Raw genomic sequence first — 12,422 nt, forward strand, 5'->3', positions numbered from 1 at the left:
CCCGCGAGGGAGAGGAGAGAGCCCTGCCACTGCTTCTGCAATGGGGGCAGTACGCCTGGCTTCGCGTGTGTGCCTGTCCCCACCAGTAACCTCCTCAGCGAGAGCACCACCACCGGCACCTGAGCCACAAGGGTCCTTTCCAGCTGTAAAATTTTCTGGGAGACACCGGGGCAGCAACAGTCTCCGAATCTGTCGCGACACCCGGGATTTCAGCAGCCCCGCAGCAGCCCCATAACCCCTCACGGGCTGCCCGTGGGCGCCCTGGCCCGCAGCAAGGACACTGTCTCGCCTCAGTTCAACACTTTCTCCGAGAAGTGTCCCATCTTCCCCTCCTCCTGCACGGGCTGCGAGGGCTGGCTGCGGCGGGACGGGCCCCGCTCCTGTGCCAGGGGGCCGGTGGTCCACCGCGGCCCGCCGCTCCCCAGGCAGGTGCCCTGCAGCTCAGCACACTTCTCCTTGTAGTGCTGGGTGTTGCCAGCAAAAGTCTCGCAGCGGCTGAGGTTTTCCTCCTGCACGGGGCTGCCCACGTTCTCCTCGCTCGGCCCCGAGGCCATTGCCCCCTCCTGGGAGTTTTGGCTAAGGTAGACAACAATGATGTCGCCCTTGAAATTCATTACTTGTCCACTTGAGATAAAGGTGGAGTTACTGTTTCCAGTCACATTTCCTGGGGAAGAAGGGGGGAGAAAAGAAGACACACATGATTAATATTTTCCCGTCACGAGATGGATGCTTTACGCAGTGAACTTAATCTGCTGTGGTGGCTTTACTCTTGTTCCATTATTTTTTCCCTGTGACATGGGGATGCTCTTCTAATCAATGCCTTCCACTGGACCTTTTCATTATTTCCATTTCTGCCTTCTCAGGACGAAGCCTGTCATCCACAGGGAGCCTGTCTGGAAGGCTTGGAAACATTTTCTCTCTCGATCACACTCCGGGAAGCAAGAGAGAGCGCGACAATCTCATGCTCCCCATGATGTACGAGCTGTGGCCAAACTGCCTCTGCCTACGGTTTGTGAGGAAATGATTATTATTTCTAACTATGAGATTTTTTTTTTGAAGTCCCAGGCATCACATTGGGTTTTTTTTTGTTCTTGGTAAACAATCAATCCTACCGTGTGGGCTAGGCAGCAGGCGTATTGAATAAATACTGAAAGATTTAACATCAGACCATACAGTCACTCAGTGTCCAAATGACACAGAGCTTATATGATTATCTTGTATTGTCCTGGTCCTCCGTGTAGGTACACTCTGGTGCTCACCTAGTGCCCTCATGGATTTACCTGGATATATGCTGACTCCAGTGAAGAGTCAGAGTCTATATTATAGCAACCTAATGGAGTTACAGTTTCAGTCAGTCTGCCTGCAGTTAGAGATTTTTCAGTATAAATTCAATCTGCCATGCAAGGACTGGGTTGCTGACTCAAGTGACAGCAGGAACGGGCTCTGGGAATTAAAAAACTTTCCTCAGAGCAGAAAGAAAATAACTGAGAGCAAACTTTCAACTACAAACTAACAAACTTGTTCGAGTTGAAAATTAAACAAACTGAAGCAACCAAGTAAAAAAAAAAAAAAGTCTTCCTAGCCTATGAACACTCTTCCCAAGAAATGTTTTTCCTGCTGTGCTTCACTTAATCATTACTTGCAGACTGATCTGACACCTTTTAGACACTTTGTGCCTTTCCTCTTTACGTTCCTCAACACTTGAGATGTTCCCATTTTCATTGCAGCTAAGTATGGCCCAGCCCAGAGAAATGCTGTTTTTCTAGTGGCCACAGGTGATATTTACACATCAGGAATGGACACTGGGCTCCAGCTGTGCTGAGTTAGGACCTGTGCCTGCTCATAACTGAGTCTGGGTAGCACTTGAGCGTCTCTCTAATGGCCCCCCTCAAGCAATCCAATTTATTTTAGCTAAATCACTGCATTGTTAGCCTTTGCTTTCTTTCCAAGTGTTGTTGATTAACACAAGGTGTCAATAAGGGTTTTCTCTGAGGGAGTTTTTTTTCCCTGCTGGTTGCTTCCCCTGTGTTCAATTCGGTTTGACTGTTTGCCATCAACACAACTGTTAGGCATAACAGGAGTTAAAAAATAACTGTTTGCCTTTATACTGATTGCCTGTCACTAGCAAAAGGTACTGTGGAAAAGTTTACCAGTGCTCAGTACGAGATCAAGAATTTAGAAATATATGTGACAGTGGGAAGGGAAAAAAAAAAAGCAGATTAACTCAGTTATAATGTTTAATTGAATGTGGCTGGCAAATCTTCACTCCTTTCTGAAGACACCATGCTGAAACAAAAGGATATTTGAGGCCCAAAAAGCACAGAAAATGGACACAAGAGCTTCCTGGACTGCACTAAGAGATGTGCTTCCAACCTGGAAAGTATAAGGGACACCTTCAGAGAATAAGTGAAGGCATCGTTCTCTGCAATGTTTCAGCCTTTTGATCTCTTCAGACTACCTGATGATATTAATTACAATGACAGATTAATTTTTGTGGTAATTACTCACTAAGAATCATAGAATCCTTTTGGTTGGAAAGGACCTTTAAGATCATCAAGTCCAACTGTTAAGAACTGGAACAATGTAGGCAATGAATTTTCTCCGAGCCCTCTAATGGCCTCTAGGTGGTAAGAACTGTTTGTTGCTGCCAAAGTGGGCTGGTTTGAGATCTGGAAGTGACCATTCCTAATCGTAAGTCACCTAAATCTAAATCTTCCTGCACTCATGCTTTATGCTGTAGCCCTACACGTGACTTGAGGTGGTCATGAACCGATGCTTCATGTGCTGACTTGCCTCCAGGCTTGGGGGGTTTGACAGAGCGCTTGAAGGCTTACCTCTGTCTCTGGTGGTGACCCCTGTCAGTGGCACCTGTCCAGAGATTTACTTTGGCCCTCTAGGGTTGTTTCACAGGAGGGACAGAGTCTGAAATTTCTGTTGTCATTTTGAGTGTTAGGGAACCAAACCCAAAACTTCATGGAATTACCCATGGCCTTTTTCTTCCTATTTTTCATCCCCCCCTCTTTTGTAGTGTTGTTTCTTAGTATGACTGCGTGCGAAGCCTGGTGGCTTCAGTTGCTTTGAGAAGATTTACAGAAAGTGATTTTGCATGCACGTTTATTCCATCTGGGCGTTTCACAAGGCCCAGCAAAATGACGCATGCTGTTGCAGCCTCACATGCAGCCCCTGCGCAGCTGGGGTGCTTCAGTGTGGAACCCACTGCTAAAGCCCTGTCTCACTCCTTGTGCAACCAGGTGTTGCCAGTGGGGCCTGGCCATTCTGCGGACAGAAAGAAACCTCTGCCAGCAAGCCATGTTACCTACAGATTAACTAACCCACGCTCTCATACTGCCCACAGCTCAGCCAGTACCTGCTGGCAGTCCTGCCTAAAAAATGGCAAATTAGGAAGGCTGTATCTGCGCTCAGGTTTCACCAGATGGCACTGCAGCACGTACGTACCCGAAGGCACAGACGCAATTCAAATCCCATATAAAGAATTGTGCTGCAGATCTAAGACGGCACTTTCTAGCACATCGCTTAAATCCAAACTCTCGTGTTTGCCCTCTTGTCCCTTAATATTTTCTCTTCCTCTTCGTGTCAGATTTAGAAAGAAAAGCAGTACTTCTGCAGTGCCAAATATGACTTGACTTTCAGTTGTACCTCAGAGTCACCTTCCAACAACAACAAAAACAGATAATCTGTGTCCTCTTTACTACTGCTGAGTTTTGTACAGATCAGGCAGCGAAACTGTGTCAGGATTTCAGGAAACTGAAGCAGCAGAAAGAGTATCTGCTCTTAGAAAGATGGAGGCTATGCACTTTCAGATTCCCACATGGTGTGTTGAGATGGGAAGGGCCTTCAGAAGCGTTGCTTTTTGGGCTTTGGCAGACTGACAAGAATGCCTCTGTAAGAAACTTCAAGGCACGACATGGTTTTAAAGAAGGGCAACTGCTTACGACTGCTGTCCCAGTCAAAACTAAGGTCTCATTACACTTGGCAGTGTGTCGACATAAATAAAAACAGAGCATCTGACTTTAAGAGATTACAATCTAAAATGACTAATAACACGAGAGGCAGATGGCAGACTTTTATACTGAAAAAAATTCTGAGGGAGGAAGGCTTCATCCAGAAAAGGCTCATAACTTCCCTTCTGCTAGTTTTGCTTCAGTGATTTTTTTCCCTGCTTTCATTTGACAATTTTGATATATTTACTCAATTAGTAAATTGGTAGTCAATTAGTAGATTGGTGACAGTGTTTCAGAGGTGTTTAGGGTACAGAGCACTTGTGTATGGAGAAACAATGCCTGTATGAAATTATTTTTAGGTGAACGCTTGTATCCTAGGAAATTAAAACAAAGAGAAAGAGCTAAAAGCAGAAAATGGAACATAATCTCTTAGACCCAGTCGTGGCCACCAGGTTACAGCTCCAGCTGGAGTTTAACTGACAGCCATGTAAATGTAACTGGACTTAAACCTAATGGCAAAAATGTGCATGCAGACTGTTGAATGGAAAATCGTCTGTCTGAGCGTTATGCATCCTTTCTTGACTCATCCCCTAGGTCCCAATACTCTCCTCCTCTTAAGTTTTCTCCAATACACACACCTGCTATCACCAAAATACTTCAGTAACAGAATTGCCTGGCCTTTGCAGTGACAGCCAGAAGATGGGTTCTGCATTGCTGGTTAGATCAGGGCAGGACAGTGGTCCCTCACAGTACTCATACTATTTGCAGAATTCACTACAAACCAAATGGCCTTACTATTTCAGTTTTGTTTTTCAGATTAGCTTCAGGGCAACTAAGTGAAAAGGCATCATTTTATTCTTCTCTCCTTCTCCTAAATCAGACCCTCTGAATAATACTGAGCTAGAACAGAGAATAATCCTATACGACTGTGTACATGTCAAGCCTAATGGGCTTACCAGATGCTGGAGGGAGGTCTGAAGTGCTGCTGTTTGTCCCTGAAGTGCTTCTGTTTGTGTTCTGGTACTTTATGTTGGTACTATCCGAAGATGCATCTTCTGTACCATGATCACTTGCTAGAGTGCTCTGACCAGCAGAGAGAAAATTCAAGCCACAGGTACACTGTGCGTAGGATCCAGTTTCTGGGGAGGTGGAGGCACTGTCAGACGCAGCACAACAGGGTTTGCTCCACTTTCTGGGAGATTCCCTGTATGAAATGCCACACCTCACACAGATCTTCTCTGAGTCATAGTTTGTGGCAAAACGATCTGTGTCTTTGTTGTCTGTTTCCTTCAGGCAACTGTGGGCACATTGGCGAGATTTCTGAAGAAGTTTGTCTGTGGCAGTGTGTGCCCCATCCATGTTGGAGGAAGGGTGAGAGCCCGGAGAGACCGATACATCCTCTGTGCTCCCAATCCCTGAAAAGTACTGATTTAAGCTGTCATTCTCCCCTGCCTCCATTGGTTCTGAAAATGACGACACGGTTTTACTGGCAGTCCGACTCAGTAAAGATAAATAGTCAGTGGTATTGAGATCCTTATCCGTGTATTCATCTTCTGTGGGAACTGGTGGGAAACGGTCATCATCAGTCTCAGTTACCACAGAAAACTCTTGGAGGCTCCCTCCCACCTCGCACGGTGCCATGCCGAGGCTCCCGTTCCTGCAAGGAGTGTGACTGCTGGTGCAGCATGAGTTTCCAGGGGCAGGAGAGCCAGCGGGGCCCAGGAGACACGTGCCCTCAGATGTCTGGGGGACAGCAACATTTGTGGTGTTCACGGTAACAAATACATCTCTGGGGGGCTCCTGAAAGAAATTCAAAGTAAAAACATGTTTAATAAATAGATCAGCAGAAGGTTATTTTCTAGATTAAGAAGGAAAAGGCAGATCTCCGTTCTTTGTTGGTGTGGAGCTGCTGAGGTTGAGCAGCACCACTATATTTGAGTCTTGAAGTGTAATTCTGTTCTGCTGTGAAACTGTGACCGGTGATGCTGGGCTCAGCGAGTGTTTAGAAAAAATCTGGTGGCCTGGGGTCAATAACATTTAATTTTGGGAGATAACTATTCCTAGTTCTCAAGAAGGCACTTGAGAGTTAACAAATCTAGAAGAGTCATTGGATTCTGCTGTTCCTTATGGACCATCAGCAAGGCCTACCTAGCTGCTTATAAGGTTTGAAAACCCCCCGAATCATCTGTGTCTGAAGGGCTGTTGACCTGTGAAGGCCTTACTGGGAGTAGAAGCTTTATTAACAGTAAAGATTGAAGAAAGAAACTGGGTTGATTCGGAGGCCCAAGACAAGCTAGAAAAAGTCACACGGACAAGGTTGCTTTAACCTGGAAAATGTTAGGACAACAAATGCAAAGGCCCATGACATCACGTTGCCAGTAGCTGTAAACGTAAAGCTATAATTTTGCTTGCAGCTCCACAAAAAAGGGTTGGGAAATACTCCAAGGGTTCCCTTCAGTTCATGCAAGTTGTGCTGTAATGATGGGTATTTGGGAACTGCTACCTTTCATTTCAAGCATCTGTTCAGATCTTCCAGGATGGAGGAGAGAGTGCAAATGCTGCCAGCCACTAATTGCTGTTGATTCACTCCTCTGTCCCGGAGGATCTGAGCAGCTGCCAATGCCACGAACACTTATGAGACAAAAGAGGAACTGCCTGCTCAAAAAGGTGGATTTGGATTTTTTTTTTGGCAGCAATGGAATTCGAGTCTTTTGACACCTAAGCTAAGCTAGACAGAGCTCCTAGATGAGGTGGTAGGGACACCTTAGTCCACATCGATGGTGTGAAGCAGGCAGTGCACATGAACTTGAACCTGTGCCCCCATCTGTGTATTTCAAGCATGGGATCTGGTGCTGCTCCTTTTTTCACAGCTGAATGGACAAGAGGGATTTCTGCAAGTATTAGTATTAAGGGGTCTCACAGCCAGTTCCCTTCATCTGATGGCTCTGTGCTTAATGCCTTGCATGTCTGGCATTCTTGGTGTTGCCCCAAATCCAGGTTTCTCCCCTGTGAGGACTCTGGCATGTAAAAAGGCGCAAACTCAACTGAAGTTTTTCCTGCTCTTGGGATTTAGAAAGGCTCTCTCCTAAGCAGAGTCTGAGGTGTTCAGCAACTGGTGGGCTCATGTTTACCTTTCTCCTCATAAGTATTTAATCATCACAGAGACTTTTACCACTGTTAAAACTGGCTGAAACCAGAGAGCAGGTTCAGAAGCTATTTGAGAATGGTGATTTCATACGCCTCACATTTACAGAAAACCAGACTGAAAAAGCCAAAGCTGTGAGCATTTTTTGAGGAACTTAAAACGTGCTTCCTAGCCAAAAATTAATGTGGAATCTGCTTCAGGAAGGGTGTCAGGAATGCTGAGAGGAGAACATAAAACAGAGAAAATGTTAGTGTCTTTGACTTTACCTTTGTTCCTTTTATTTGGCTGCACACTTCGTTAGCCCAATTCTGTAGATCTGCTGTAAGGAAAACAAAAAGAGTAGCTGTAACGTGTAGCAGGCACTGAAGTTAGCCACAGACCTAAACACCCACAGTCATTCACAATCCACAATATCATATTAAATGAAAGGCAGCAAGACTGTTTTTACTGACTGTTCAAGTGTCCCAGTGTTGGTCTAGCTGAGGATTCATTGTAACTGGAACAGGAATATATTTCTATGGAACAAATGTTTCCAAGCTCCTAAAATAGACCACGGTTAAACTGTGTTCCACATCAAATGGGGTTTCTTTCCTGGTCATATGTCACACCAAGCTATGACTGGCCCGATATACTGACCCGCTTGCAGCCATACAGTCTATTTCAAGAGAAGTCACATGGATGGCCCAAAGACCATTCTCAGACAGGAGTGAGGAGCCTGGAGAGAAGAGGGTAAGCCACGGAAACCACAGGATGGCAGGCTCAAATACAGCGTATTCCACTTCATCAGGGTGTACTTAATGGGGAAATTCACTTAATTGGAATATCTCCCAAGGAAAAGCTTTAAGTCCAACAATGCTTTATGGTAAAGACTGCCACTTCAAAAGTTAGCAATTCTTGTTTTCTATTTAGACTTTCAGGAGATTTTGTAGGACTCAGGTCTAGTGTACATGTGAAGCCTGTGCTGGTTTTGTATGTCTGAAGATAGATCAGCTATGTAGCCACTGCCAGTTCCCAGCAATGACTCTGTTCCTCTGATGTTAAGTCTGCACATTTACCATCAGTCCCCAAGTAGGCAGAGCTTATTCCTGAGCCTGCCAGTCTCAGGGGCTCCCGTTAGCAGGATTTACCACGCAAAGGCAATGAAGGACTGTCACTGCAGAGCAGCAGGGTAATAGAAATGTCAAATAAAGAGCATCCCCCCCGCCCCCCAACCTGCTTTGCATCGTAAGTATTTGGTTGGCAAAGAGAGTCACCATTTCCTCCAGCCCATCCCAGGAATTCCAGATTTAGCACAACCCGTGTTTAGTGTGGCAGAGGAGCCTATTTCTAAACACAGGCTGAAATATGCTTTACAAGAGACGGTTGCTGTCCTCCCTTCCACTGCTCCCAAAACATTTCATAAATTGCTAGGGCTTGGGAAAGGAGATGATGGAAAAACTACACTAGGAAAAGCTTTCCATGTGTAGGGAAGAAAATAAAAAATGAACAGAATCATAGGAGTATGTCCTTAACTAAGGAGATCCAGGGCTTAACACAGAGTTGAGTAACTATTGGAGGTATTTCCATCATATTTATAATATATTCAATGCCCCACTGTTATCCAGTATGCCTTTTTCTATTTTTCTGCTTTTATTATTTATTCTATTATTTATTTCTTCTTTTCCTCATCAGAAATTTGGCCTTCAGCTAAAAACATTGCCTCCATCATGTTTGCAAAAGCACATCAGACTTTTGTCTTGAAATCCATATTTTAGCCCATCCAGATGCAGGCTGCAGGGGAAAAGGGGAGAAGGAGACAGGAGGTGGTGAAATCCCCCTATGTCTTTCCCTGCTTCCCTTGGCTATGGGATCTGCTGTGCCATGTGGTGCAGAGCGGTCATGCTGCTCTAAAAGTCCCCAGCACCAACCCTCCTTCATTCATCCAGTGGTTGCGTCCGCCCCGAGGACAGTCACCCCAAAGTCAGGGCTGCAGGAGGATACCAAGTGATATGCATGGTGTAATATGCTCCTTGCCTAGAGGAAAGGAATTTGAAGCCTGGATTTGTGCTAGTTAAAGCATATATGTATGGACAGATATAGGGATAGCACAGAACTTCCAAAATAACAACTCCTGAGTTTCTTAACCTGGTGGTTACCCGTGAAATAAGAGTGCACAGCCAGCCATGCAGTTGTCACATTCATTAACATCATTAGCTACCACGTACCTGTCAGCTTTTTTCCCTTATTCTTGTAGTATATGATGAAGGTGACAATGCCAATTAGTGCCACAAAAAACAAGATGACAATCAACATGTATAAGATCCTGTTTGTTCCTGCAGGATGTAAAAATGATAGTGCCATCACCATGCAGTCTGTACTCAGCAGTATGACAATCCTTGCTCATTTACCTGCTTTTCCACAGGATAGGGGTTTTCTTCCTTCCTATTTGATTTGCAGTTTCTATAATAAGGACAACAGCTCTAGCACTCATGCAGTTCTGTGACAAGCAGCCTTACTGAAGGTACCTGGTACCGAGCCACCTCCATAAAAAACAGAGGCTTGGTGTCCCAGAGAGGTGTGATCCAGTTATGCTCCTCTGAAGGTCCCCTTGCAATCTGCTAGCAGCCCATGGGCTATCCTTGCTCTCCCTCAGGGGATGGGGGACATACCTCTCATGGAGACTATAGAATTCAGCTGGCAAAATTTGTCCTTGATCTCAGGTTGTGTAGGATCACTGCATGCCAGGCAAGCAGCCTGCCTGGTACCGTATCCACACTGGAGAAGGAAATGGGCAGCAGACAAGAAAGGAGAGCTATGTTCAGCTGAGACTGTATCCATTGCTATAAAAGAAGCATGGAGAGAAGCCGGTAGCCTTTGTACAGATAATGTGTGTATGGAAATTAGCAGGCTGAAAAATGAGAGTGTTGTAAATGTGATGGAGGTCATGAGGATAAGAACAATGCTGCTTGCCATGCAGTTTCAGTGGGAGGTGTAAAGCTCTGCTTAGTAGTGGACACGGGCCCTAGAGCTGCCAGGCTTAAAGTAATCTTTAAAGTCGGAATTTTCCAAGAGTGCTGTCTTGGTCTACAGCTGTTCCCCCTAGAGTCATCCACAATGGGAATGCAGTTTTAAGCCAGCCAAAACTCCTAGTAAACACATCCCTCCTCCTCCCTGGTGCTTTCTAACAGATAATCTGTACGAGGACACATACCATCTTCTGACGGCTCAGGCATCTTCCGTTCTGCGCAAACTGCATCTGACTTGTCAGTCCCTGGCACGATTTCTGCCACTCCTAGAGCTGTGCAGCTGAAAAAGAAACACAAAGAGAATAGGTTCTCAAAGAGGGAGCTTATTGTGGCTCCTACACTTATGCAGAGTAGTACTTTCTGTTGTAACAGACAGCATTCATCCTGCATTTCTCCCCTCTTAGGAAACTCAGATACCTTTTTTATTTTCAGCTGTGTTAGCTCAGCAGTTCTGTTCTTACTGCTCTCTCTTGCTCCCCCTCAAGGAGAAGTCAGGCTTCAGTGTGAGAATGCCTTTGTCACTGCACAGCCAACAGAGATGCTCTGCAGACAGCCTGAAACACCCCACTGAAAAATGCTTTTCCCAAGCTTCTCCCTGTCCTTTTACAAGATACAGGGACTTACTTGGTCCAGGATTTACACTCGTCGGTGGATGAAGCAACCTTTGAAAAGTAGCCTCTGGGACATGGTGTACACATCGTGTCCTTGTCTTGTTGCACTGTGTGTAGTAAAGGAAGAAAAACTTCATAGATGAGTTTCTGTGGGTTTCTTTCAAGTGAGAGGAAGATGACTATCCTCCCCATCCTCCTGCTCCAGCCCCGCCCCCGAAAGCTTCCCTGAAGAGAGAAGGCTCTTAGATTACATTAGAGCAGCCATGACAGTCATGTAAGCAGAAAAGAAGTATGCTGGTCTCACCTGAGCACTTCTCTACATGATCAAAATGAGAAACGACCAGAAGCCATTTGTAGTTACTGTAAAATAGCACACAGCTACTATGTCCTTCCTCTTCCACTAACTTCCTTGTGTCAATGCTATGCCACAGACAGTGATGCTAACTGGTATTGTCACTTCTGTGAAGCCACAGTAAACAGAATGCTGTATCAGGATTTGCTAGACTGAAGAAAAAACAGCACCACTGTGCTCCAGGCCCACGCGGCATTTTATCCTGCATTACTCTATTATGTGCTGCTTTCTTGGGGTTCCTTGTGCTTGGCACAGATGTTCCCAGTGTTCATTACAAATCTGAACTTGACCATCTCTATTCTCCACCCACAAAACACCTGCATTTTGTTTTCAATCAAACTTAGGACTAAATTAAATGTCTGAAATAAATCTTCACATTACAAGTCATCTAAAACATACCTGAAAGGTGTTAATGCCTTTTAACTTGCTTATAACATTATAAAATGGCAAACCAAAGTCATTGGACAATAACTGATCTCAAATCTGACCTCAGCAACAACCCCCAATGGCCCACTTCTCTGAATACTGGAGCAATGCGTGTCCTAGTGACTCACAGTCAGACACCTCAGCAAACGTTAGAAATGAACCAAACACCTTGCGACTATTGCCATGTCCACATGATATCTTGCAGAAGTCACTTGATCCAAGATACTATTTAAACTACAGAGGCAGAAGCCTTCAAAATACAAATAGTCCGGGAGGGTTATACGCAGTAGTAACAATAACTCACATATGTATCTTCTGTTGACAGTCATCTGAGAATCTAAAGTATTCTCTCTAAGGTCACAACGCACACGACGCTGGCCTCATTGCGTAGGCCTGAGCTGGACATTTCACACTTCCTACCTCCCCTTTCTGTATCTTACCAGGATGCTTGACTCCGAATCCTGGAGCACATATGGTATTTCGCTGACAGCAGTCACAGTCTTCATTCCAGTGGTAGCCCATCGTACAAGCACACTGCCGCTGGAAGGTGCTGTTCCCTGGGTTCACTTCTCTCAAAGCTTTCCCTAAAAGAGAAAGCAGATGGGAGTAAAAATCTCTCTGATAGTAAGCCTTAAGTTTACAGACCTCCTGTTCTACTGATTTTCTTTGTTTGAATGCCAGATGCAAAACCATTCATGTTAGAGGAAGTGTTATCTTTCAAGAAGCATGGGAGACCCTTGATCAGCACAAGGTTCCTCACTGATTGCACTCCTGAGCAATACTTTTCCTTGTAGCTGCTGTAGAAAATAAACAGAGCTTTTGCGAGAGTGAGACAAACGTGTTAGGGGAAGTGAGTGCACAGTATGCTGGGCAAAAGGACAACCTTTAAGATCCAGCTCACAGGATTGAATGGCCCCAGTG

The 12,422-nt window shown here is 45.2% G+C and overlaps 1 protein-coding gene across 1 annotated transcript in view; it reads right to left on the reverse strand.

Annotated features, from left to right (window-relative positions):
• Window positions 1–290: 290 nt before the first annotated feature.
• The window catches only part of TNFRSF11A (TNF receptor superfamily member 11a), a 28,810-nt gene continuing 16,678 nt past the window's right edge, over window positions 291–12,422 (reverse strand). Inside the window, exons 4-10 of the mRNA XM_068396978.1 lie at window positions 11,942–12,085; window positions 10,737–10,830; window positions 10,298–10,392; window positions 9,312–9,419; window positions 7,374–7,426; window positions 4,919–5,762; window positions 291–664 (exon numbers count right to left, since the gene is read on the reverse strand). Coding sequence (XP_068253079.1) covers window positions 291–664; window positions 4,919–5,762; window positions 7,374–7,426; window positions 9,312–9,419; window positions 10,298–10,392; window positions 10,737–10,830; window positions 11,942–12,085 — 1,712 coding nt within the window. The remainder of the gene's footprint in view (window positions 665–4,918; window positions 5,763–7,373; window positions 7,427–9,311; window positions 9,420–10,297; window positions 10,393–10,736; window positions 10,831–11,941; window positions 12,086–12,422) is intronic.

This window comes from Nyctibius grandis, chromosome 3, assembly GCF_013368605.1.
Source record: "Nyctibius grandis isolate bNycGra1 chromosome 3, bNycGra1.pri, whole genome shotgun sequence".
NCBI lineage: Eukaryota > Metazoa > Chordata > Aves > Nyctibiiformes > Nyctibiidae > Nyctibius > Nyctibius grandis.